The sequence below is a fragment of the Sylvia atricapilla genome, chromosome 3 (genome assembly GCF_009819655.1).
Source record: "Sylvia atricapilla isolate bSylAtr1 chromosome 3, bSylAtr1.pri, whole genome shotgun sequence".
Classification (NCBI taxonomy): domain Eukaryota; kingdom Metazoa; phylum Chordata; class Aves; order Passeriformes; family Sylviidae; genus Sylvia; species Sylvia atricapilla.
This window is the reverse complement of record NC_089142.1, coordinates 83844074-83871181: the sequence shown is the minus strand read 5'-3', so window position 1 is coordinate 83871181 and position 27108 is coordinate 83844074. Positions and strand designations below refer to the sequence as shown.

The following is a 27108-nucleotide window of genomic DNA, read 5'->3' as shown; positions in this document are numbered from 1 at the left end:
GTTCATTAATTTTTAATGAAATTTATGAATTATCAAGAAAATGAAGGAGTTTCTAGAATCCTTCCACATAGCCTGGTACTAGTCTTGACTGCATTATCACAGTGACAAATATATGAACTATGAGGTAAATCTTGTAAATTATGAGATAAATAATCATAATCATAGCTCTTGCAATCTTAAATTATGAGAGAAATCAACCTGCACATGCAATTTTATTTGCAGCTGAAAGGGATTCAAAATCCATTACAGAAAATATATGCTGTACATTATATTCTCCAAGAGAACTAAAAAAACTAAATTTAAAGCAGATGGCAAGAAAAATATTATGCTATACACTGGTATCAATATCATAACAATTTAGGATTACCTTCTACCGACGAGATCCTTCCCCTTGTTTCCTCTATGAGAACTTCCTCATACTGCCAATCCCACATGCTCTTTACTTTCCACCTACCCCCAGATACAACCCAGGCAGCACACATACATCTCTTATTCTTACCTGGGCTGGGAATTGATTAAGAAAATTCAACAGCTGATATCCTGGGTCACTAATTTGGTAAAATGCTGCCCTAATTATGCCATGCAATGACCTCTGCTGCATTTGCAATAAAAGCTTCAACCAAATTTCTACTGGTCCTTTTGCAAGCACTGGGGTATCCAACTGTAAAATTAAAAAAGTAAATGTATAAAATATTTACCAACCTTCTATTCAAGAATATGAGTTACTACATAGTTACTAAATTTCTATTCATGACAGCTACAGATTCTATTTCAATTAATATCCTAACAATTTATTTAATGAAGACATATTCTAGTCTTGTTAACAACAGTCCTTGAATTATTTATTTGCAATTAACAATAATTCATCTTAATACATCTTGCATGCTCAATAATAAAACTAATGTTTCTAGGAAAAAAAATCAGATAATTACTGGAATTTTTTCTCCTTCTCTTGATATGACTGCCAGTATACGATCATAATCCTTGGGGTGAAACTCTACTTCATTTATGTTGTCAGATATGGAAGTCAGATGTGGCTGTAAGGATAATTCAGGAGTTATTCAACGTAAATATTTTACATTAGCAAACAGAAAAAAACTCTCAAATAAGGTTTTCCTGCAAAATTCATTGGAACATACAGATGAATTTCTGACCATCTGTAGGTAATAATTACAGTAATGTTTGCGTAGAATTTTATCTCTGTCTACTGTATTTTTAGAGTTTCCAGAGATGATCTAGCAGAGATCAAGTGGCTTATCTCAATCAACCCTCAGTAACAATCCAGACTACCTGGAAGAATTTTGCAATATGCAAAGCAGAAAAGTCTCACGGGATCCTTTTATTAGTTTAGTTAGGAAAGAAAGCACCAGAAAATCACTTGATCAAACCATGTTCTAGTGTTCTGAATTCTGAAGATTGTTTTGAATTACAGGTATCTATTTCACATTTTTTTAAGAATGAAGAGCAAGAAACAACTTTTTTATTCAAGCAATCTTTATAAAAAGAAAATGTTTGCATCCCATTTTATTAAATATTCCTCTGTAGTCTATTTTTTTAATATAAGTAGAAAAATCATTAGGTTCATACCTGGATTGTATGAGAATCACTTGCTTGTCCAAGAATTTCAACAAGTGCAGGATCAGAAATAAAAAAGAATCTTGGAAACAGCAGTCTTTTCTTCTCTAAATATCTTTAAAATTAAACAAGATTTTTATTAAAATATTTCAAGTTGTAATTTTTTCAATATAGAGGTGTAAATAAGACTGAAATACAAATAATCTTTCATACAAATTGTTTACAATATAGTAAAGCAGTAAAAATCAAACAATTCATACCCTGTAAGTGATTTTTGACATACTTCCAACTGTTCATGTAAATAAGGGAGAAGTTGCTCCATAGTATCGTCTCCAACACAGCAGGCAACTACATTTGGGTTTTCATGAGCTCGTTGCATTATTTTTACCCATGATTTGTCAATATTCTGAAAACGTTTTGCTTCCTGTATAAAGGAAAACCAAAGCATAATCTGTTAAAAGTTATTGCATGGAAAGCTTTCAGTACACAATATTAGGCAAGCACTGTAAATTTTACCTGGGGTAACTCTTTTGCAATATCTCCCGCTACGAAAACAGCTTCAAGATAAATCCAGAGGTTCTGCACAACCAGCCATTCTTCAATTACGTGTGAAGAGCTGCTTAATTTATGAACCCAGCTCTGAATTTGCTTTTTAAATGCCGTATTGTATCTAAAAGTGGAGAGGAGAATAAACTACTTAATTCTAAATAAAGCTATTATGAAAAAAATACAATGGTGAAAAAAAACCCCAAACCCAGAACAAACTAACTCTTGTTTCACCTAGAATAAGAACATCAATATGGAAAGATTTTAGCAGCTTCGTTACATTCAAGTATATTGAGATGAAAGTTGTCTCAATTGAACGTGCGTGGAAGTCTTTCTTATAAGGATGTTTTCCATTAGGCCTTGTAATATTTTGTTTCGTTTACAAAAACTAATTCAAATTTACTGCTAATTTGCTAGTAATAGTATTGTTACTATTACAGTGTATTTCTGAAAATGCCATACATGAACCATGCAAAGTACCTATTGGACAGTAGAGAATCCAGAACCATTAAACTGTCCTCCATCAATATCATAATTTCTGCTGATTCAATTCCCTTTAATAGTAACTCTCCTCTTGCTTTGAATGGTGCAAAGCTCAGATTTTGGGCTCCCCAAGTTTCAGCTACTTGAGACAGTTTGGCTTCTATATCCTTTTCCTTCATAGCAGATATGCATATATCCTGCAAAGAAAGAACCATATTTTAGACTGTCCAATATTGTGAAATGAATTTCCTGATACTGCACATCCAGTCATCAAATATTTTAAAATGCAGCTATCACACTACAATGTTATTCACTCAAATTATTTGTATGGATAACTGAGAAAAGCACTTTTGGAAATGGATAGGTATATATTTTCTGTGGCTTCACCATTTTTTATTTCTCTGTAAAAATATGTTTGCATCATAATTTCTACAAGACTGAGGAGGGGTAGTGATTGGACTCATCACCAGATGAACTCTGACTCTTACCACATTTCAGTTTATACAATCAGAGAATATAAGAATGGTTTAAGTTGGAAAGGTCAAGTCCAACATTCCATTCAAATCAGAGTTTAATTCAAAATTAAGCAGATCATTTTGGAATGCTTCCATATAAATCAAGTATAGACATAATATTTTTCTGTATATGTATTTGTCATATGAAACATGGAAATTCCACTGAGTTTTCATAAGTTATATGGGCTTGGAGTTTTTTTAAGTTGAATGGTTCAAAAGAAGCCATAATAATCTAGAAAAAGTCTTAATATTAAATATTATTATGCATGAAGTCCTCATCTAAAATTTCTGATTTATCTACAGAACTATAAAGCAACAACAAGAGGTAAAAAATTAGGTGATCATGACCATTTAAAGTTTTGTTTGAGGATTTTTTCCAGCTTAAAAAGAGCTAAGAAAATAAAAAATAATGGCAGGAGGAATGTGAAGAGATTATCTAAAAATAAAGGTCTAGAGAGTCCAGCTGCTACCTCTATATTTGCTCACCAAGATAAGAGCTTCTAAATAAACACAGATTGTTTTAAAACCGGTGTGGTCTGATTGAGAGTCAAGGACTTCATTGTAGTTGTTATTTTTAAAGAGAGCAACCACTTTACAAGTAATCATATTAGTTTTGCTGAGGATATAAAATGAATGAGGAGGGGAAAAATGTGTACCTACCTCAATATCTTCTTTATTTTCAAGAATTGGTGCTTCCATGATGTTCCGAAGGCAAAATGTCTCAGATTCTACATCAAATGAATGTCCTGTTGTTTCAGAAATACGATCCCAGTGCCTTTGCTTCATTGCTTTGTCAGACATCATTTCCAGCAAAGAACAACACTCAATAAAATCTTCAATTCTTTTCTTGAGATCTGAAAATGCTTCCCAGTGGTGGAGGCCTTTAGGTAGTCTACGGCACCTGCAGTTAAATTAAAGTGATACTGTAGTAAATGCCCCTTCTGTCAAAAAGTGGATTGTATTAAGGTCAACATTTTCTACATCAGCTAGCCTACCTGTTTAGGAAAAACTAATACAAATGCCCTACTTAAAAATCATAATATTTAATAGTCTCAAACACTGCTATTTTTCCTGCAAATAAAGAAAATAAAAAATACTGTCATTTCTGTTAAAACACAGTTATCTCCTGCCTATGATTAGAAGCTCTTTTTTGGAAAAGAAAAAAAAAAACAAAGAAAAAATTAGTTAAATTTCATATATGAAATTCTTGTACAAATATAATTTTTACTTCAGTTTAATACACAATAGAACTTAGTAACATAACAATTCAGACAGACATGAAAATCATATTAATACGACTGCCTCCTCCATTTCTGGTCAGTGGTTCTGAAACCATTCACTAATGAAAATTATATACTTATAATGTGGAAAAATTCTGAGAACATTTACAAAATTATCCATCTCTTTGATTGATCACACTTTTAAAGAGCCAATGCACCAAGAACCGAGCAGGTGACCTACCACAGGAATGCCCAATTGCAAATGGTAAAGTATATCCTTATCAGGAAAAACAATAAAACCTTGTTTTTGCATCCTTTATCACTTACTTCTCTACCTCACACTGATATGGTCTTATATTCCCAGAAATGAGGAACAATACAGCAGCATGTGTGTGCCTTAGAGCTATGTCAGTGCTGGGTGATTGTCAGTATGTTCATGTTGGTTAGCTCCTCACTTGATGTCAAACTCGATGGTTAACACCTGCTTGCCTTTCTCTGAGGGAGAAATAATTTTGTGCCCGTTATTCTTGTATGCAAGACTTAAAAATCAATGGGATAATCATCCCAGTTGAAGAACTTAGATTTTTCAAATAAAATTTCAGTCCTCCTAACCTTTCAGTTGGTTTAGCTAATGAGACCAGCACTCCAACTGATCATATGCCCTTCAGTTTTCAAAGCTACAGGTAAAAGGCTGCTTAACTACTTGGTGTTAAGCATGGTGTTATTTCATTCCTTCTTGAATAATCTTGCTGTTTACAATAAATCTTCTTCATGGAGGTTTTGATAAATATATCAATGGCTTTGCTGAACTCACCTAAATCTTAATGCATTTAACATCTGTTACTATTCATACGTTAAACATACCTGGCTTGATAATCTGTAAGTTCAGTAGTGATTTTTTCAATATCTATTTCTGTCCAAAGTATTTCATAGTAACCATCGATAGTGCTTATTACAGTATCATATAATCCATACAATTTCTGAAGTAAGCCTAACTCCTTCCTAGGAAAAAAGAAGCAGGTATACCAATAATTTCAATCAGCTCTCTGGATATCTCAAAATATTTAAATACATGATATATGAAATAATAATACAATAAAATAGACATAGACAATTAGAGTATGTTTCTTAATGTAGAAAAGACTACTTCATCAAAAAGAATCTACAAAAAGAGCAGATGGTTGGTGCTAAGGACCTAATGTCCACAATAAACATATTTGGAGGAAGTTTTGCTTTTGCCTAGTTCTCCAGAGCCTCCAATACTCCAAAAGAAACCTAGGTTATATACCCTGAGCTGATGCTGCAGCGCAAAGCAGAGCCTGGCAGGTGGAAAAAAACTGTCAATTTACTTAGAAGCACTCTCTGAATCTGAACTAAAACTCTAATCTAAAACCAGACAGAAACAGTGAGATCCTTCTCTGGTGTGAATTATCATCAAACTATTGAAATGGCTGGTGCAAAAACTTAAGAATCTGATCATCATTTGTACAGTTGCACTAAAAAATACACACTTTCATAAAAGCTGTAGTTAAATTCTTCTTATATCATGATAGAATGACCTTTCTTTACATTTTCTTCTTCTCTTTTTACCATATCTTAATATATAAATATATCTTTCTATTTCTATTTATATCTAGAACAGGGCATATTGCTCCTTTACATAGTATTTATACACAGTAAAATCATCTGGTATCATTCTATTACCATAATAAATAAATACTGTTTTTTTAATTTAAAAAATTGTTAGAATTTTTAAGGTTTTATTTATCTATCTATTTACTTATTTATTTTATTCTAGGCAATGTAAAACCTATACATTGTTATATTTCTGCCTTTGGTGTAAGCTAAGACTTTCTGACATACTTAATAACACACTTAAGGCAGCCATACTTCCACAGTTACCTGACTTTATGCAAGATGTCATACTCTGTGACAGGCAATCCAAACAAACGTTCACCTGATGAGTACGTGACAAACTTTCTCCACAGCTCATCAAAGTTAGCCTGATTAAGTTATGTTTCGTATAGACCAAATGAAAATATAAGTTTACAGGTTATAACTTAAAATCATTTAAAAAATAAATCATTAAACAGTTTCAAACTTTATTGACTCTATCTGAAGTATATGTAGAATATCTGAAAATATTTTTTTATCTAAACAAATATACAGCTTGAAGAACAACACCAGAGTGCCAAATAACACAATTAATTTAAAGTATAACTATGGTCCAAAGGATACAATCCCCATAGAAAAACGGAAATAAAATTATTTTCACAACTAGTATTCAAAAGTACAAAACATTCTCTTGGCAAAATAAAAACCACAGCAAATTTAACCAGAATTATTCAATTTTCAGTAAAAATTAGATGCATTAGAAGGATTAAGCACATTCTGTTAGTCCCTCAGTGCTTTTCATAAACTCAGAACTTACTTTATACAATCTATATAATATGTTATATTGACAAAAGTACTGTTTAAGTTACTACAACATGCAGAAAAAAGAAAGATTAAAACTAGACAAAATGCTGCTCCTGGCTCTGTGAAATAAGGTTCATAACAAGTAAATAACGAATTGAAAGTCAATTATCTAATGAAAAATGTGATCTTTAAAAGATTAGAAGTTTGGCTCATGACTGCTTTGTAACCTGGGTTTTTTTCAGCCATTGTCCAGGTATCATGATTGACTCTACCCTTTTCTACTGCTTATATTACTTCAAATTGATAATTTCTGCTCACAAAATATGAAGAGTGAAGAAAGTTTACAGATAAATTAATTAATCCTTCTACATTAAGGAAAACATTGCATGAGAGAAACTATAGATAACATAATATTATAAGGAGAATCCAAATTATAATTTGGTAAACTTGTTATGATATAATCTGCAAGAGCAGATTTAATTAATTAGTTTCGAATTCAACAGTTTACTTTCTTACCTGAAAGATCTGCAGCCTCTTACTGGCTTCCCGAGGTGGAATGTTTGGAACCATAGGCCCTTCCTGTCAAAACAAGCAGTTAACAAAAATGGAATATTAATTCTCAAAATGACTGAAGGCCACTTTATATTTACAGATCATTACAGAATACATACTTTTGTTATTCAAACTCCAAGCAAGTTATGTAGCTTGGTAATTCAATACTTACAGTGGTAAATCTAAGAATAGGTAACTTTTATGGAATTGAAAATTCCTTAAATTAATTAAACTTAATAAGATCAGACTCTAACTTTTCATACTTCCTTATTTTGATGAAAATAACAAAACCCAGACAGTGGTCCTTTTTAATGCTGATGCTTGTGCAAAGATCAGAATCAGAATCATTAGGTTGGAAGAGACCTCCAGGACCATCAAGTCCAATCCAACCCTAACCTCTACTAAACCATGGCACCAAGATGCCACAACATGTACTACAGTTTCTAAATTAATCTGTATTTGTAATTATTATTTCGTTACAAGTTGTATCACCAGTGTTTCTTTCCTTTCTTTATAAAGCTGTGTGCACTGCTATTTCTTCATAGAGAAAAGTCTGACATACAGTAATTACAGCTTAGCAACCATGGCATCAAACATCAGTAGCTGAGCAGAATAAAATTCTGGCACCCAATTCCTGCAAACCAAAAGCATTGAAACACTGAGTACAAGTCTTCCGTCCCACCACTAAACGCATTTACCGTTTCATATGCTGTTTCAAACTGTGATACATCCTCCTTAAAAACTGCAACTGCCTCTAGCAATTCACTCTTAAATTGGGGCTGAACTTCAACCAACTCATCTTGAACTGCAATCTGACATGGAAAAGATTAAAATAAAAGTAATTTCTGTAAAACTCAGGAACAGATACTTGAGTTAGATGTAAATGAAAATTATGAATAAAACATCTCAAATTTTTGAAGAAAAATTGATCATTTGAAGCTTAATACATTTTTTCCCTTAATGGTGCTGTATGTTCAAATTTTGAGAAGAAAAGTGGGGGGAAAACCAAACCACCTCAACCAAAAACCATAACAAAACCTCACATTGTCCTTTAAAGGAATGTGTTTCATTATGAGGTGGTAATGGAACAAGATCCTATTCTCTTTCTTTCCTCCCTCCAAAAATACTCAAACCCCAAGCGAATAGAGTCATCTTTCTCACACAGGGCTCAGCCTTCTCTTTAAAAAAAAATCTTTTTCTCTGATCAAAATTTTGAGAGAAATAAGCAAGAGCTGTACAAAAATGTAGAACATACTATTGAGTCCTTTCCTGAGTGATTAATCTGTGGAACAAGATGTAACTTAATCGATTCAACAAAATAGCTACATATTTCCATCTAACCACCTCCATTACGTAAAATACTCAATAAACTAGGAGGTTTTGAGGCACATAAAGCTGTCCCAAATAATAAAATAAATGTACAAACATCACTTAGGGGTAAGGACACTGGTAGAGTATGCATTTCTTAGAAAAATGTAACTTAAGGGTAATAAACTCCCGGATCAGACAAGAATGATACAAAAATTGGAAATGAATGAGGGCAGAAAGAGTATTTTCTTGCAGAGCATTTTGTACATATATCTAAAAGCTACAATAATATTTAAATATCAAAGTTATCTATAAAAATGAATTTAGAAAATGAACATAATAATAGAAGATACAGACAGTACTGCACAACTGATGTCAAGAGTAGAAGTCATAGAGGATGGACAATTCGTCTCACACTCTCATTTATAACCTGAAGAAATTCACATGTTTTCCACAAATGGAAAACAACATAATTTTATATACTTACAGCTTGAGTTTTTAATTTACTAAAAGCGTATCTCATTGTGTCAACACCATCTGATTCCTCTTTTGTAATTTCCACTTTAAACACATTTAAAATGCTGTAGGCTTCCTAGATGAAAAAACCAACAATTTAGGAATATATTATGAGTTCATTTGAGGAAACAGAGCAAATTTGTAAAAAACGTTTCAAAGAAAATCAAATAAAATGTTCTTATGTTTCAGGCATAATTGGTGGTTTGGTTGGGTTTTTTTGTTTTGGTTTGGTTTTTTTTGTTTTGTTTTGTTTTGTTTTGGGTTTTTTTTTTGTTTTTGGTTTTGTTTTGGTTTGTTTGTTTGTTTTTTGGGGTTTTTTTTTTTGGTTTTTTTTTCATAAGGATGAGGAATGAAGAACTAGGGAAAAACAGCAAAACTATTTCTTCAAAGGTGTGTCTTGGATGAAATACTAGGAAAACATATACAAACACCACAGATTTAATATCAGAAAATATAAATTTTTACCATGTCAATGGCGTTTTATTCCGATTATCTGCATTCCACCTGAATGCAGATTTTGATGAAATTACCCTAACTCTGAATAACTGTGCACACAAAGTTGCACATCTTTAAATATTCTGCCATATCATCTATAAAACCTTTATTGCTATGTTTGATGAACTGCCAAATATATGCATATGTATCTGTAATGGAATGAACCTTTCTTATTGTTTGTTCTCATCCACAATTTGTTTGCATATATTCTTTATGTAATCTTTATAATCCTCCTCCTGCACACACTGCATTATTTCAAAATAAATTAATTTTCATATTTTATTCATCATTTGCTGGACTCACTCCAATTTGTCCAAGTCTGTCTTCTAATGGGAAGCCCAGCACTGGACAGCACTCCAGATAAATCTTGTATCCTAGAGCAGAGGGAGTCATGTCCCCCAATCTGCTGGCAATACAGCTTGTAGAAGTCCAAGGAAACTCTTAAACCCCTTCGTTGCAAAGGCACTTTTCTGGTTTATGTTCACTTTAGTGTATGTTCAAAAAAGACCTTAGTTCTTCTACTGTAAAGCTGATTTTTTTTTTTTTCACCTAGCCTGCACTGTTGTCTAAGGTTATTAATCTCCTAGAGAAAAGAGATCTAAAGGTGACTTGTTAAGATGACTAGCCCTACTGACATTGACAGAACTCATTATTTTAATCTAGAAAGGAAGTAAATGTTCATGAGATATGTAAAACATAAGTAGTTTGGGAAAGATCATTATCTGAAATATCCATCTCAAGCTGGCAGAAGCATAATAATAATAATAATAATAATAATAATAATAATAATAAAGTTAATTCTTCATATTTTTTAATATTCTTTATTTATTTACAAAGTTTGCATCATTTCCTACACGTGTAAAACCTAGCAAGTTGACAGTGTTAAATTCAGTTCCTCTTGCTTGCTTTATTTAACAGCTAAGAGCATGATGATCACATCCTGAAAGCAGACTAAAAACATTTAGTATATATGAATATTACTTTAAATGTTTAAATTAAATAAATGTTCAGGTTCTTCTATACGGTGTAAGGCTAAGACTTTCTACCATACTTGATATACACTAAAGAAGGCAGCTATATTTCCACAGTTACCTCTGCCTCTACATCATTTAAGCACAGAACTCATTGTTTTCTTACAAACCACTGAACAAATTGCTAAGACACAACCCACATTCTTGCCATGAAACTAGCATAAGTGACAACAATTGTAGAAACTCCTTTCAAGTGTCAGATCAGTCTTCAAAGAAGAAAATCTCATTATACAGCAAAAAATTTCTTCTTCAAAAGGTGGATGAAAATACAAAACTCATTTATTCTATTAAGCTAACTGCTTCAGAGAGTGATAGTAAATACCAAGTACTTATAATGAGCTTGTTTTAGCTTCTTTTAGCTTCTTTCTTATAGAAAAAACAAAAAGAATGTTGTCAGTCTTTGACAGCATACCACTATGTGTGGTTCCATTCATATTCTCTGGCTAACCTCATCTTTCAAGGGGTTAGATGGTCGAGATGTTTGACTATACTCACAGGAGGAGAACTAAGGCTAATGAAAAGCAAAAGGCAGCATAGTGCTCCCTTGTCTTGTGTTCTCAGCTTCTTATTTCTGCATGCTGCCTCCTAGATTGTTTCTATATTTTAATTTGAGAAATAATTTTTTCTGTTTTGTATTAATAGAATCTATCAAATTATCCGATTCATAATTTATAATATAAAAAACAAAAAAAAAATTTTTCCCATCTTCAGCTTAGTTCCTTCAAGACAGTGAACTAAGTGTTAGAATTCAAATTATATCTTATCTTGTGACACTTATAACATATATTATTATTAATAATAATAACAAAATTTTTACAATATAACAAATTAAAAGTCATCTTACTTCAATAGGGCCCATAGAGATATCTATATCTGATCTCTTTTCTTGAATGGTAGATAAAGCTTCCATTGCTAATCTGACATCATCTAAGTCAGTCAGAGGTCGAGACAATTTGTTTACATGATCATTTATGAATGATACCACATCTAGCAATTTCTTTTTATATTCTTCATTTAAATAACGACAGAGGACCATCTTCCAGGAATTGGCTTCAATTGTTAAAGATTTTTTCAGTGGTGCTGGTTTTAAAAAACAATACAATAAAAAAATTACTCAATTCATATATTAATTTTTTTCTTTCAAAAGCCCACATCATCACATATGGTTCCTTAACAGCAATTAGAAAACAGTAGACAAGCAATTCCATTAAAGCATTTTAAAAGTTTCAAAACAATTTCAACTATAATTCAATATATTTCTGTTGTTTTATTGTATATTATGGTATCTGTAAAACATATTGGTAAGCTTACCTAATGGAGCACATAGGGAACATGAATAAAGCACAAAATGTCTACTTGTTAATGTGGATTTTCAGAGAATAGCTTTGATACACATTAACCAAATGTATAAAGATCAGTGATATTTCAATGCTTTATAGCCATTGAGGAAATGACATCTTGGGATTCCAAAATTGGGACTTGGACTAGTTTACAGCTAAAACTGTAAGGTGACACATCATGTTATATACAGTTAATATATAAACACAAACCAACATTGAAGAGCCAGAAGAGTCAAGAATTCGAATTTATTTTCAGAAAAAAATTAGGATTTTCTAAGGCAGCATTTTGTACTCCGGTAAAAGAAAGCAAAACATACTAACAGCATAAAACATTTCTGCTCACAAAACAACTTTTGTAGCAGATATAGATTCTCCTTTAATTATGTGTCTATTAACATTAAAGAGCTGATTCCTGAAGCCCAGGGGTAATTCAAGAAAATCACCACAGCCTGACAGAAGTTAAAATCTGTAAATCACAATAAATCAGTTCCCAAACATAAACTGAGTCCAAGAAAGTAACCACTGTCCCAGACCATAAACATTTTATGTCTTTGTTCTGTAACCTAGAGGACCTGGGTCCCTTTGATGCAGGAGTCACAAGCAAGGGAGTACTTTTGTACTACTCTTGGTCACACAATAATAGATAGAATTTTCCAGAGTGATCTCATTAAGAAGAAACTGCATCCAGGGACTGGATGAGGATGTGCAGTCAGCAGTCTAACATTTTTTTCTTGTTCACTGACAGAAATAGGTTTAACACACCACCAAATCCTGAAATAAACTCCAGTCTCCAAAGCAGGCAGCTTTGAAGAAAGACAAATTTTACAGATTGTTTCTTAATCTAGTGAAACAAATGTGTCAGAAGAATAGGATTTCTCATTAGAAATGTAGGCACAGAGATATTTGCAATAGGACACATTTTCTACTTGTTGCTAGATACCAACCAGATAGTTGGTCCAGAGAAGATGTGTTAGCCTTGCAATAACTTGTGTGGTGAAAGGGATAACTGCCATTGGAATCCTAAGCACAATCAGCTGTGGCAAAAATGCCATAGAACAAACAGCTTAATTCAGAACATAATGTTCTGAGAGCTAGACATACTAAACATGGAAATGACTAAGTAGTCATGTCTCCTCCTGAAAAAAACACTGAAAGTGAAGAAAACATTAATGCTGTTAAGTATTAATCTTTCACCAGTACCAAAGAAGGTGCTTTGTTTTTCCAATGTTCTTCATAATCGTTGGCTGACCTGGTGCCATACAGGAGTACTAAGGATGATCAAATCAGTGTCAATACACATTCATTAACTCTTTGGCGAGCCTCCATAACAACTTCACAATCATGACAGAACTATGTGTCCACATTTACAAGTGGAGAAGGCAAGGGGAATGGAGGATTTTATTAAGTCAGATGTTTTAGAAGGGTCTGAGTGAGCCCTGGCTGACAGTCAGTGAGGTCACTTCAGTGATTTCTATTCATATTGAAATATGTCTAGATATATTTCAACATATATATTCATATTTACAAGAATAAACCTGTCCCTCATAGCACACAGCTGGATAAACACGTACTGTGATGGATGAGCAGCTCACAGGTTGAACACAAAGGGATACAGTGAATGAGGTGACATCAGACTGGGGATCTGGCAAATAGAGGAGTTGTGCAAGGCTCCATTTTAGACTTTGTGCTCTTCAACATCTGCATAAATGACTCAGACATAGAACTGGAAGGAATACTAAGGAAGTTCACAGACTAGATGGAGCTGTTGACTCACTTGAAGTCGGAGAGGCCCTGCAGAGAGACCTCGACAAGTCAGAGGGCTGGGCAATCACCAACCACATGTAGTTCAGCAAGGGAAAGTGCTGGATTCTGCTCCTGGAATGGGGCAACTCTGGATGTAGGGACAGACTGGAGAATGAGATGCTGGAAAGCAGTGGCACAGAAAGGAACCCAGGGGTCCTGGTTGATAGCAAATTGAACATGAGTCAGGAGTGCCCTGTCAGCCAGGAGAGCCAAGCACATCCTGGGGTGCATCAGGCACAGCATCACCAGCCAGGCAAGGCAGGGGAGTGTTAAGCTCTGCTCTGCACTGCAGCAGCCTCACCTCAAGCCTTGTGGGCAGTTTCGGTCATTACAAAATAAGAAAGACACTAAACAATTAGGGAGGGTCCAAAGGAAGGCAATGAAGATGATGAAGGGCGTTGAGGGGAAGCCGTATGAGGAGCAGCTGATGGCACTTGGTCTGTTCAGCCTGGAGGAGACTGAGGGGAGACCTCACTGCACTTACACCTTCCTTGTGAGGGGAAGAGGAGGGGCAGGCACTGATCTCTTCTCTGTGGTGACCAGTGACAGGACACAGGGGAATGGCCTGAACTTGTGTCAGGGGAAGGTTAGGTTGGATCTTAGGAAAAGGTCCTTCACCTGGAGGGTGGCTGGGCACTGGAACAGGCTCCCCTGGAAGTGGTCACAGCAGCAAGACTGACACAGTTCAAGAAGTGTTTGGACAATATTCTCAGGCACATGGTATGACTATTGGGGCTGTCCTCTGCAGGTCCAGCAGTTGGAATTTGATGATCCTTGTGGGTCCCTTTCAACTATGCACCTTCTGTGATTCTGAGACTATTTTACTCATTATTTTAGTGCACATACTAAGATAAGAAAGTCCTACCTGTGTGCAATTCAAGTGGACCAAGAAGAATAATAGGTCTTAAATTTTTCAGCTCTTGCTCAAATGTATCGTAGTGAACTATTTCTTCTTTAATTTCAGACACGGTGGGATCAGTAGCAAAAAATTCCTGTGTGTTGTTTAAAACATCAATCAACAAATGTCCTTGTCCATAATTTTGGTAAAATATTTTGTAACTGTTATTCAGTAATTACTGAAAATTTATACCATTATTATACTTGTTTTTAGCCTTCTGTAGCCTTGTCAGCATAGTAAAATGAATTTTTATAAATTTCTCGGTCACTAAAATTCAACCTTGTTGGAAAATTACAACTAAATTTAACAGAGAAACAGATAACCAAGACATACTAAGGACCTACTTGTTTTGTGAAAACAGGTGGCAAAACAGATCAAATACATGCCCACACTTACAGAAAGACTCCCTCATAAGCCAAATTATATGTGAAACAATCATAATAAAATACATTTTCTAAGTTTCTAAGTAGTTGTCTGAACAGAACTCAAGAGTAGAAGCGTTTTGTTATTCTGAAAAGCTGCATTTAAGAAATGTTACTTAAGACCTGTATTGATTATGCTTACACTACTTGGGCAAGTAATAAATGCTGAAAGCTTTATCCCACTTCTACTCTTCAAGAATACCCAGACAAGCAATGGAAGGGTTTGCATTGTGGAAAAGGAAGTATGTAGAAATTGAACATGTGTGTATAAAATTTAACTGCCTTATTATAGAAGCTTTCACTGTAGCAGTGTCCTATTCCTTAGTAGTAAGTAGACCAAGCTAGTAACAATAAATTGATTGGACTTAAAATTTTAATTTGTCTAACAGCAAATGTTCAGCCCTGCTTATGAATTGGTGGGGTTTTAATCCTCATAAACTCATCTTGAATTCCACCATTTTATGGTCACTGCAGTCAGACTGCCCTTGGGCTTCACCTTCCCCACCAGCTCCTCTTTGTTAGTGAGAATGAGGTAGAGTATAGCATCCCTTCTCATTCACTCTTCAATTAATTGGTCAAAGTATCATCAACACATCCCAGAAACCTTCTGGACTGCTTATGCCCTACTGTGTTGTTCCTCCAGCAGATATCAGAGCAGTTGAAGTCCTTCATGAGGACCATAGTTTACAAATGTGAGGTTGCTTCTGTCTGTCTACAGAAAGTCTCATCATCTTGGATTTCCTGGTCAGGCAGCCTGTAGCAGGACAATGTATATATACATATACATATACATATATATGTGTATGTATGCCCCCTGCCCTCCTTTTAATCCTGACCTGGTACCCCCTGCCTAACCTTCTTAAAGAGCCTGTGTCCCTCTATTCCAACACACTCCTCACAGGTGCCATCCCACCATATTCCTGTGTTACCAGCGGCCTTGCAGGCGTGTGCATGTCTCTAACTCTTCTTGTTAAATCCCCGTGCTACCTGTGCTTGCATAGAGACATGCCTCATGTCACACTGTGTTGGTTTCTTGTGGCAAAAAATCCAGAGTTACACAAACAAACCAATTACCAGGTTTTCAGTATCTAGAATGGCACAGAAGCAGGTAAAGGCAAACCAAAACACAAAAATGTATTTACAGAGAAGTAAAATGGTATTACTTCTCCTTAGCAGATAAAGTATCATTCCTACAGAAGGATAAAATAAGAATTTCAGCTGTAAATGTGTTTTCTACATATTTTTTCCCTTGATTTTTCCGAGTGTTTTCTGATTTCAAGAGATAGGATGCATGAAGAATAGTCCTGTAAGTCCTTATTGTCATACAGACCTGAAATATGGCATCTTTATCTTCTGTCCACAGCACCTTATATTTATCAAATTCTTTCAGAACTTCACTAACTCCTTCTTTTAGAGAATCCCCAGCAGAAGAGAGAAGCACAATTATTTTAGCAATAGCTTCATTTTCTGCAACACCTGCGTAAAAATTTTTCAGCTTTCTGATGACCTTATCATCAGCTCCTTCTGTAAAATAAAATTATACATAAATCAATGAAGTGTTGAAAGTCTGACTAGAATTCTCTTCTAAACCTATGCATACCAAATTGAGCAATGATGCTTCTTCAGTAAGGCTGAATATCCTATCCTAACTTCAGCTAAAGTACCAGCTGCTAGCTCATGCCAGGCACTATACAGCTAGAGGAAATCCAGTCTAAAATGATGATTTTCAAATAGAAACAAAACAGTCTTCTTCATTCACAAATTTATTTTCTCAATTTTAATTTGATTGTAAACAGAACAATCACAGAACATCAAAGGTCGCATAAATGTTCCACATAATTTAATATTTTAAAAAAATTCTTATAATTGAAGTTTTTAAATAGTATATACGTTTAAAGCAGTGCAAGCTTCTTGAACACTTTGATTAATTGCTGAGACAATCGAAGTCAATACAGAAACTGATATTCTTCAGATTTGATGAGCTACTTCTATCATAGCAATGCCTGAACATTTTGAAGCAGATTTCAGCAAATGAAGAAGAAAAATCCACCCATCCCACTGCATATATTGTTTAATGAGGGGAATTTAAGATGGCTTCAAGTTCTCTTTTATTCTGAAGACCTTTTCTGGGGTCTGCTCATTGGAAACAGTCTCTCAGACTGATCCATCCTTACCAGTGTACTCCATAACCTCATTGTCCAAACATTAACATACGCCCCCAGGTGCTGCTGGTATCTAGTTAAAGGTGGTGAAAATGGTCATTTGCTGATGCTGTATTTTGACACAGCAGAGGAAAAGACTGAGTGCCTGATGAGGATTGCCTCCTGCCACCCTGCTTGAACCCCATTAAGAGAGGTAAGAATCATACAAGACATATCAGTAGTAGAATAAAGTAACAGCTCGGGACTGTCAGAAAGAAAAAACTTTCCAAGATGTTACAGACTTTTCAAAGGAATGATAACAAAGATATTAACCGGATTGCATATCACTAGGTCAGTAAAATAGCTAAGAAAACCCAATGGTAAAAACATTTAAACTTTTATGGTGGCTTGCAAAATGTATGGAGAGATGCTTTGAAATAATATTAAGAAATAAAGTATTTGACTAAAATGGATGTAGGTCTGTCTCCAGTCAAATATTTTTCATTCACATGAAAAAACATTTGAGGTGTTTTATAATCCAGTCTAGGAATACATCCAGTAATTAAAATCTTTCCTGAAATCTGGCTCTTGCTGTATCTCAACATTTCAATGGGATTTAGTATAAAATTATGGTTTATGGTTTCAGCTATATCATTATGACTACATTCCACAATAAGTTGGTAAAAAGATTGATCAACAGCTTACTTTGCCTTAAATTAAGTACAGTATTCAGAACCTAGCAATTTTTTCAGTTTTGCTTATTGTTTTTCAGAGTTGTAATATTCACTTAATTCTGAAAAGCTATTTCATAAAAATACAGCTAATTAAATCAAAATAGTCCCCCAAAATTAACATAAAACAATCCACAGTAGGCTTCTCTGATGAAAAGTGTGGTTATTCACAAACATTTATATATGGCATAGCTATTAAAGCAAAAAGTAAAGTAAAAAGTACAACAAAACCTAAACAAACCACTTACTTTCCCCTTTTTTGCCTTGTTTTCCTTGTGATAGAAAGCCTGCAGAAGCTGCTTGCTGTTCTGTTTTTAAAATAGATTTTTGCAAATGCCTCTGTCCCCACTGAGCAACTCCTCGACTTACTTCCAGTGTTAAATGAATCATTTGACTGATGGCTTGCTGTATATCATCTAAACTTGGAACAATTACCTATTTAAAACAGTTGAAAAAATGCTGAAATAAATGCAACTGATTGTCATTTTGGAGACCTCAGTTTTACTCCACTCACAGTGAATTGCAGAGTTTACCCCAGAAGAGAAGCTGGAAAATATAACTTTAGCAGGTTGTCTGGCTCAGAATTGCTCCTAAAGAGATGAAACATGCTGTAGTGACCTACTATCTAATTATGCAGTTATACTGTGGGGGAAATGGCAACCAAGTATATAAGCAGGTAGATTTATTGGCTTTTTTTTACAGGTATTTGAAGAAGAACTAGAACATTTTAAGCATCCTTTTTATAATGTCTTTTTTATAATGTGTGGGGATACATTAAAAACTTTGCTCTTTACACTGTAGAACAACAAAGCACTAGAAATTGCATACTATGGTGCAACCATCACTTCCCACCCTTCTCAGGCCATGTATGAGCAGCAGCATACATAAAACCAAGACTCTTGCAAAATCTTATTAGCATTAGCAAAGTGGTATTTTATCCAGAATTACTCGATTACTGCCCTGGACCAGCCAAATATCTGAGGACTGGAGCGAGAGATGTATTTCCTTTGCAGTGGGTACAGCTGGGTGCTTTAAGTATCTATAAATATCAAGAAGGTAAACATTCTACACTTTGACAGAACTTACATATTGTGTGTACACACACGTACAGTGTGAATGTATAACAGAATGACAATACAAACACCAGTTCAATGTCAAAGGAATATCACCTTAGAGTAAAACCTTTTTTTATTGTAATTTCAATATAAAACCATTAGTCTTTAGAAGACATTTGAGAAATTTCATTACCCTCTCTTGTAAAATAAAGAAATACATATTGCTGACACATAGTTATCTTATTCTACAAAAGGAAAACAAACTAATGCTTTGGTTCTTTGCAACTGAGCTGTCTCTTTTTCCCTGTGCATAGAAATCCACAACTCCTTTTTCTGGTTTTGAATCTTCTGTTTTTGTTCAGTGTTCCTCATTCTGGTCATCTAACTCCCTGTTTGTGTGACTAAGCCAAACTGAGCAAAGATAATGTTCATTATTGAAATTCAACAAAAGGATTAAGATTAAACAAGAAAAAGTTTAAATAAATAAATAAATAAATAAATAAATAAATAAATAAATAAATAAATAAATATATAATAATAAAGCAAGCTGAAGAACCTAGTCCAGTAACGCAACTACTACACACGAGGAGAACTGTAATCATTCTACCAAGAGCACGGATGGCAATGTAATTGCTAAACCATACGAGGTTAAAAAGCAAGATTCTGCAAGCACCACTGAGACAGAGGCCAGAGCACTGGGACTGTGAGCACATTTCATCAGTGCTCTCAGTACACTGAAAGACATGATGAGCAACTGCTCCCCTTTGGAACAGACACTGGTTTAATGGAACTGTGCCCACATCCCGCACTTGGGCAAAAGCAGAGATAACTATAAAACAGTATATTTCCCCTTACCTGTATGACATAAAACTTACCAGATTGGGAGGATCAAGGTGTATTTCTGCTTTTAGGAAAGGAGCAAGGTCCTTAGGTCGGCTGCAAAATAATTTTGACATGTATCATAAACATTTCACCACAAAACCTCCTCAGTTTCTCTTGAGGAATATAATTTTGAGCTAAATTCTCTGACGAAGCCAACATACAGAATTTTCACATGAAATTATGTACTATTTCCAAAACTTACAGAAGTTTCTTGTTTAAAGGATAAAGAAAATAGCCAGAGCTCCACTATTCTGACAAAGGTGAGCTTGGATCCAGCCATTGCTTTCAGAATTTTTTATCCAGAGTATTTTTTGATTCTGGATTTTAGTCTCCTAGATTCAGAATTATGGAACTCTGCCAGTGCTGTGGATAGGGCAAAAAAAGGACTCACTGATCATTACATGGTGACGACATTACCTGATGGCAACATCTTATCTAGAGCAAAAATTTGTATCTAGAAGAATACATTTTAGATAAATATTCATCAGAATGAGAAAAAAGTTTCAAAGATGACAAGCTAGTGCAAAATGATAAAAATATGAAGTTAACCTGCTCAAAACTAAAATTGAAAGTTAAAAACGTGGAGCAAAGTAAAATTTTAAATGCTGTGGTATGATATAGGAACCAAATAAGGGAAGATTCAACAATATGATACAATAGATAAATATGAAGGAAACAACCAAAAAAATTCCTATTTATTTTGATAAGGATTTCAATATATTTTTATGAAAAATATGCTTAGAAAAAGAAAAAAGTAATTCAGACTTTTGCAAACATTAATGACAAAACATCATAAACTTCACTTGCTTGAAATAAATTCTCCTAATAGAAATCTAAGTAGGCTTCTCAATATAAAACATACTATACTGAAACAATTCTGTCTCTGTAATGTATGCCTGTGTGAGCATAGAACAATCTATAGAAATCATACTGAATATAGGAGACAGATTTTGTATGGCTCTTGCCATTTTCATGAAGAATTCAGAGAGAGTGCCCACTATTGAAGGAATCTTGCATTTGCAACTTACGTTGGAAGACCCATTCTTCTTTTAATACGATCCAAAGACAGTCGGGTTGCTTTCTGGAGACTGACTAGCAGCCGGCGACTGAAATAGGCAAGTAAGTCTTTACAGTTCTGTAATAAATAAACCATACATTACTTAGCATCGTGTTCACAGAGGAACCTGAAAATAACTGCAAAAAGGTTCGAAGTCAAATCTAATTGATTTTTTCAGAAGGAATTCATGCTGTAAGCTACATTAAAAACACAAAGACGAAGTTAGGGGATTGTAAATGTGAGTAAATGTGTGTAAAAGTGAATAAATAAGTAAAAGCTGCATGAAAAAGAGAATACAGTATGTGAAGAAACAATCTGAAATCTGAATTATGCTCCTTCAGAAAAGCTGTCCATACTAGAAAAGGAACAAACAAAACCAAGCCACAAAACCAAACCATGGATTATTAAAGAATATTGGTGCACATGTACCCATTTTGAATAAAAAAATGACACAGTAAAATCCAGTTGGATTAAGAATATGAAAATATGGCAACATGAAGTGATCACTATTTTAAAAATTGCAACATTGTAGCATTATTGCATTTGTGCTTACAAATTTAAGAATCTTTTTTTCTGTACTTCTATTTTCTTCTCTGCTGAACATGAAGAGATTGCATTCCTCATGGAAAAAGTACAAAGATAATTTTTATTAATGAAGTTAGAAGAGAAGGATAAAAAAGATGAAAGATCCTGTCTATTCAAGAAAGAAAGCCTGTGTTATGGCTTAGACACATTTTTGTCTCCAGTCTTTACACTTACCACTCATGTCAAGAATTTGTCTGATAAAGGTGATAATTGGAATAACATGCAATATACTTGTGAAAATTGGAATCCATCTTAAACACACTTTTTAGATAAGCTATTTCATCATTTGGACATTACATTTGATACTGTCCATATGATGTCTCTCTGTATATAGGTATACAGCTACCAAAACTCAAGATCCATTTTACTAATCCAATTGGTGTAAAAATAATTTCCTTATTTTCACAAAATACCTTTTTAAACTCTTCTTCTTTATTACTGCCCTTGCTATCATCACTTTGAGATCCTTCAGTAGTTTTTTCTTTCTCCTTTTCTTTACTTTCAAATGCTATACGTTTTGCTGTAAATTAAAAAAATGTAATTGCATATATATTCTTCTATAAAGCATGCTGCCCTCTCATTAAAGGCAAAACAATATTGACTTTTCTTTTATTTTAGTAATACCTGAACACCAAAAATTAGTTTAATTTTGTGACACTTTTTCATACCCAGAATGTGGTTAAGGTCCAGCCTTAGCCAAACACTGTCCACTACCAATCTATTACTAAAGACAGATAGGCAGATATGAATATATCAGTGAAAATGGCAAAAAAACCCCAGAATCAGTATAAACAATTTAACAAAAGACAGAGAACTCCTTCTGTGTCATCTTTTTTCTGTTTGCATCCCATTGAACCACCTGGAGTACTGACCCTGCCTATACCTCTACAGCTGGAGAAACCTGAACCCAGAAGGAAAAAATCCTATGAAACAAAAGAGCTCCATTTAGTGACCAAGCCTTAAAATAGTTTTTTCCCTAAAACATTCTTTTTCCCTTCCAAATAGAAACTTTTTCTCTGGTAACAGTACAAGATCTTTTAAAATCCTTGTAAGACACCCCAAAGAAGTGGGAACCAGCCATACAAGCGCCAGCAGTTGATTATACTAATTTAAACTGAGCAGCTGGAAAAGCACATAATTCTACTGTGGTGGGAAAGTTAAAATAGAGGGATAGTATCAAATAGCTGACAGAGCTGAGAAGAGAAGAACACTGGATTTCACTTACAGATGGATCATGTGAAATGGGAGAGTTATTACGAGTGACTGAGAGAAATGGAACTTAATGTTCTTGCTCTAGAGTAAATACTTTGTTAATCTAAACAGAAAGACAGCTTGTAACTCTAGAAACCCCACCAAAACTGAGCAACCTCCATATTTCATGAGGTAGTGGTTTAGTTTAATAGTGGTTAAAGAAGGCAGAACTGTGACACAGAAGAAATTGTACTGGGAGGGAGAAGTCTGAAGAAAATTAGACAAAACAGATCAGTTTTGATAAAAACTAGCTAAGAGTGCAGAACTTTTAATTTAAATAAGCAACATTAACTACCTTGTGTTTCTGAGGGCTTAGGAGATGCAAATCCACAATGCCTTTCAAATATATCTATTAGATCTTCAACAGATTCTTCAATGCGCATGCTTTTGATGTTCAATACCTCAGAACATTCTTTAGTATAATCCTGTTAAATAAAAATATCAATGCATTGTCTTAGTATCACTGATTATCTTATGACTGTTTTTCTTCATGGCGATTCAAAGCATTTCCCTAAATATTGTATTAATCAGATAAAAACTATTTCAATGAAACATATATATTTATTAAAATGCACTTGTATATTTGTAAAAACTTGTTATGACTATATTTTTCATGCCTAAAAAAACCCCCATTTTTGAAATGTAATGGTACTTCTAGGCACTCAAAAAAATATCCTGAATATAGAAGGGCAGTCACAGTCTGAATCTGAAATTACCCAAATACTGTTTCTGTGGAAAATTCTTAATGATTTTATTTACTTGCACTGATTTGATAATCAATACATTTTTAACCTATTTAGAAATAAGAGAACTTTCAGATTTTCAAATATACTAGTTGGAAAGTCTTTTTTGCCTCCTCCTTTAAAACAACAATTTTGGAAAAATAGGGGAGAAGAAAGGGGATATCTGTCTGAGGACCTTCATACACAAAAAAATCTCATCGAAGCACAAAGCACTTAAATAAGATTATTTATGAAATACTACAGTTTAAGTACCTAAAATATCAAAGACCCAATGCATCTTCATATAAAATGTTTCAACCAAAATGATCAAATTATTTTACAAATAAAATTCTGTATTTCCGCATAGAGAATTTTTTAGTTTTATTTTCATTTACTAAGGTATTTTTTCTAACATGCCCTAGAATTCAAGATGAAAGATGTAAAGTGGTACACACCTCATTGTCAGCCAATAGATCCTCTATTTTGATAGAACTATCTACTGGTAAGCTAACTAAAGAAGTATATGATATTTCTTTTAATAGTAAACCAATCCGCACGTCACTTATAACAGTAACCTAAAAAGAGAAAATCACATTAATACCACACACTTATCTTTAAAGCATAATGTATTCTACTTTAGAGAGCTCTAACAAGTAAGAAATATTTTGCAGATAAATAAATGCAAGAATGTTATAGAGCAGAAAATCCTGTAAGAAACTGATTAGTAAATAAAGTAACAGTAACTTAAGGGTTATTTACAATGGCTAGACTCCCAAAGAATTCTGTCTGGTTTAACTGCAGTTTTAGGCAGACAGGCAGTAACAAAAAGTCATGCCCTAGACCATTCCTGTCATGCAAGATAAACTGCTTCTAGAATAAAGAAAACAGAGTAATAGAACAACTACATCAATAAAATTGGATTCTTGTTTCGTGATCTTACTGACCACAAGCCTAGCAGCAAGGAAAGGGTGCGTCTACTGTAAATTGCTTGATGGGTTCAGTCCTTCTCCTTCTTTTAGTCAACTTTTTTGCTGCAGCAGAGGCTTTTGCTGGATTTTTGATTCTAAATTGCAGCATTACTAGCATACAGTCAACTACACTGAATTGGTTTTGCCATGGCAAAATCCAAGGAAAACTGACTTTCATCCATCTTTCAATCTTTTACCTGAAGTAGTCTGTATCTGTGATATTCCATCTTGTTTTTCATAATATACCTCATGCTTCCATTTCACATCACTTTTTTCCTATTTGACAATAACACCCCATTCACAGCAATCAAGAGTCTAACCAAGGTTAGCTTTTTGTAATTGATATGGGAAGAGGAAGCAAAAAAAAATGCATACAACCTAAATAAGGAAAACAGTGCTTTTACATGAAAACATGGTTATTTTAGTTAGACTAAGGCTGACAAAGCTGCTTATTTCTGACAGACTACCTTTTTCCAGACCTGGGTTTCAGTGGCAAACAGGGCATTGATCATAATTATGATTTTCTGCCATACATACAAAGAACTAGATACACTCACCAGTGACTAACAATCTCCTACCACAGGAGACACAATTTACAATATTCATAGAAGAGATAATAGCCACACAGTTTAACCATCAAGCCAGAAGGACAACCTGACTGTAAAGGTAAATTCTTGCAAAAAACCAAGCCAATAGTGGTCCTCAAGCATGTTAAATCATAGAATATCAAGTTTAAAGAGGACTTCAGGGATCATCTGGCCCAACCTTTCATGGCAAAACCACAGCCTAGACAAGATGGCCCAGCATTATGTCCAGCTGAATCTCAAAACTGTCTAACACTGGGGAATCCACCACTTCCAGTGAGAGATTATTTCAGTGTCTGACTGTTCTCACTGCAAAGAATTTTCCACTTGGGTTAAATTGGAATCTCTCCATGAGTGACTCATACCCATTACTACCCATTTTTTCCATGTAATCATTGTAAAATGGGTGTCTCCATCTTCTTTGCAGCTAATCTTCAAATATTACACCATGATGATAAGGTCTCCCCTAAGCCTTCTTTACTCAAGGCTAAACAAAACAATTTCTCTCAACCTTTCCTCATTTGTCAGACTTCCCAGTCCTTCGATCATCATTTTGGCCCTTCCCTGAACCCTCTCCAAATCTCTTCTGTATAGAAAAACTGAATACAATTCCAGGTTTGGCCTCACCAGCACCAAGTACAGGAGGATGGTGATTTGTTATCTCTGCTGGTTAATGCAACCCAGCATCCTACTGAGTTTCTTTGCTGGAGGAGCACACTGTTCACTCAGACCGAACTTGTTATCCACAAGGATGCCTAGGTCCTTTCTCACAGAACAGTTTCCTGGTCAGGTAGAGCTCAGCCTCTGCTGCATTCCTGGATTATGTTGCCCAGGTGCAAGATCTTACATTTGTCCTTGTTGAACTTTGTAAGGTTCTTGTTAGTCCACTCTTCATGCCTGTTAAGGTCTTCCAGTAGGGTGGCTATGCACTTTCCCATTTAGCTTGGTGTCATTGGCAAACTTTGTCAGGGTACACTTGATCCCATCATTCAGATTACTTATGTAGATATTGAACATGGAATCAAATTAGTTTGAAATTATTTAAATTATTATTTGAAATTAGAAATTATGTGACAAATACCAAGAGAGTAAAAAAGCACAGAGCAGAACACAGAGAACTGTGAGGAAAAAGCATATTCTCCTTCATTATTCCTGCACAAAGAGGAAACAGTTTCAGAAAATGCCTGCTATGGATAGAGTTAATGTGTCGAATTTCTCCACTCGAAAGTTTTTACATGGAAGTATCTTTTATGCAGGTGCACTCATGGACAAGCACTCAAAGACAGGCATTGACTCTGAAAATCAGAGCGGAAGCTCCAGGATCTGAGGACAAGAAGTGGAAATAGGTTCTATTTTAAGGACAGAAGCAAAAATCAAATGTATGATGACAACAACAAGAGAGAATCATTGAGTATATCCCTACTCAAAAAAAGGAACCTATTTTTAAAAGCAACAAAATTTCTATGTATGGTAGAAAATTAAGTACTGATTATGTTCAAATATGAAAAATAGTGTCCTAGAAATAGTTTCTGTAAGCTTTTAGTTTTATTTATGTAGTGAGCAAATGTTTACCCTTCTCAAAAGCTGTCTAAATACATGCAGAGCTTGCTCAGCTTCTTGAAAGAAAGTTTCCAGTGTGACAGATGCCCAAGTCAACATGGTAAGTCCTTGCCTCAACACACCTTCCATCTAAGCATAAAGATATAATTCAATAGATTAAAAAAAAATCACAACAGAAAACTATTAAAACAAATGCTATTATTATTAGAATCACTAACATAGCTTATAAAAGAGTGGTGTGCAAGGGAGGTTACAAATTTCCAACAAAAAAGGTCAAAGAAATGTATGCAATAGAAAGGAAGGGGAGGATAGTGCATACTACAGCCTCGGGTTTTGTGTTTCTCACACTTCCGTCCAACTTTACAGTTATACAAACTTATACAAACTCTCCAACCTTTCGGTGTGACTACTTACACCCAAAACAGGGAGAGTTACTTAGAACAGTCACAT

At 34.4% G+C, this 27108-nt stretch overlaps 1 protein-coding gene across 1 annotated transcript in view; it reads right to left on the bottom strand.

The window, feature by feature from the left end:
• Positions 1-27108, bottom strand: part of DNAH8 (dynein axonemal heavy chain 8) — a 119279-nt gene that overhangs the window by 70171 nt on the left and 22000 nt on the right. The window contains exons 19-40 of the mRNA XM_066316029.1: positions 26671-26787; positions 24002-24121; positions 23120-23249; positions 21987-22093; positions 20960-21066; positions 19925-19985; positions 18243-18429; positions 16453-16643; positions 14668-14794; positions 11504-11739; positions 9105-9209; positions 8008-8121; positions 7274-7336; positions 6242-6342; positions 5204-5341; positions 3780-4020; positions 2602-2801; positions 2092-2245; positions 1836-1999; positions 1588-1690; positions 933-1037; positions 500-661 (exon numbers count right to left, since the gene is read on the bottom strand). Coding sequence (XP_066172126.1) covers positions 500-661; positions 933-1037; positions 1588-1690; positions 1836-1999; positions 2092-2245; positions 2602-2801; positions 3780-4020; positions 5204-5341; positions 6242-6342; positions 7274-7336; positions 8008-8121; positions 9105-9209; positions 11504-11739; positions 14668-14794; positions 16453-16643; positions 18243-18429; positions 19925-19985; positions 20960-21066; positions 21987-22093; positions 23120-23249; positions 24002-24121; positions 26671-26787 — 3033 coding nt within the window. The remainder of the gene's footprint in view (positions 1-499; positions 662-932; positions 1038-1587; positions 1691-1835; positions 2000-2091; positions 2246-2601; positions 2802-3779; positions 4021-5203; positions 5342-6241; positions 6343-7273; positions 7337-8007; positions 8122-9104; positions 9210-11503; positions 11740-14667; positions 14795-16452; positions 16644-18242; positions 18430-19924; positions 19986-20959; positions 21067-21986; positions 22094-23119; positions 23250-24001; positions 24122-26670; positions 26788-27108) is intronic.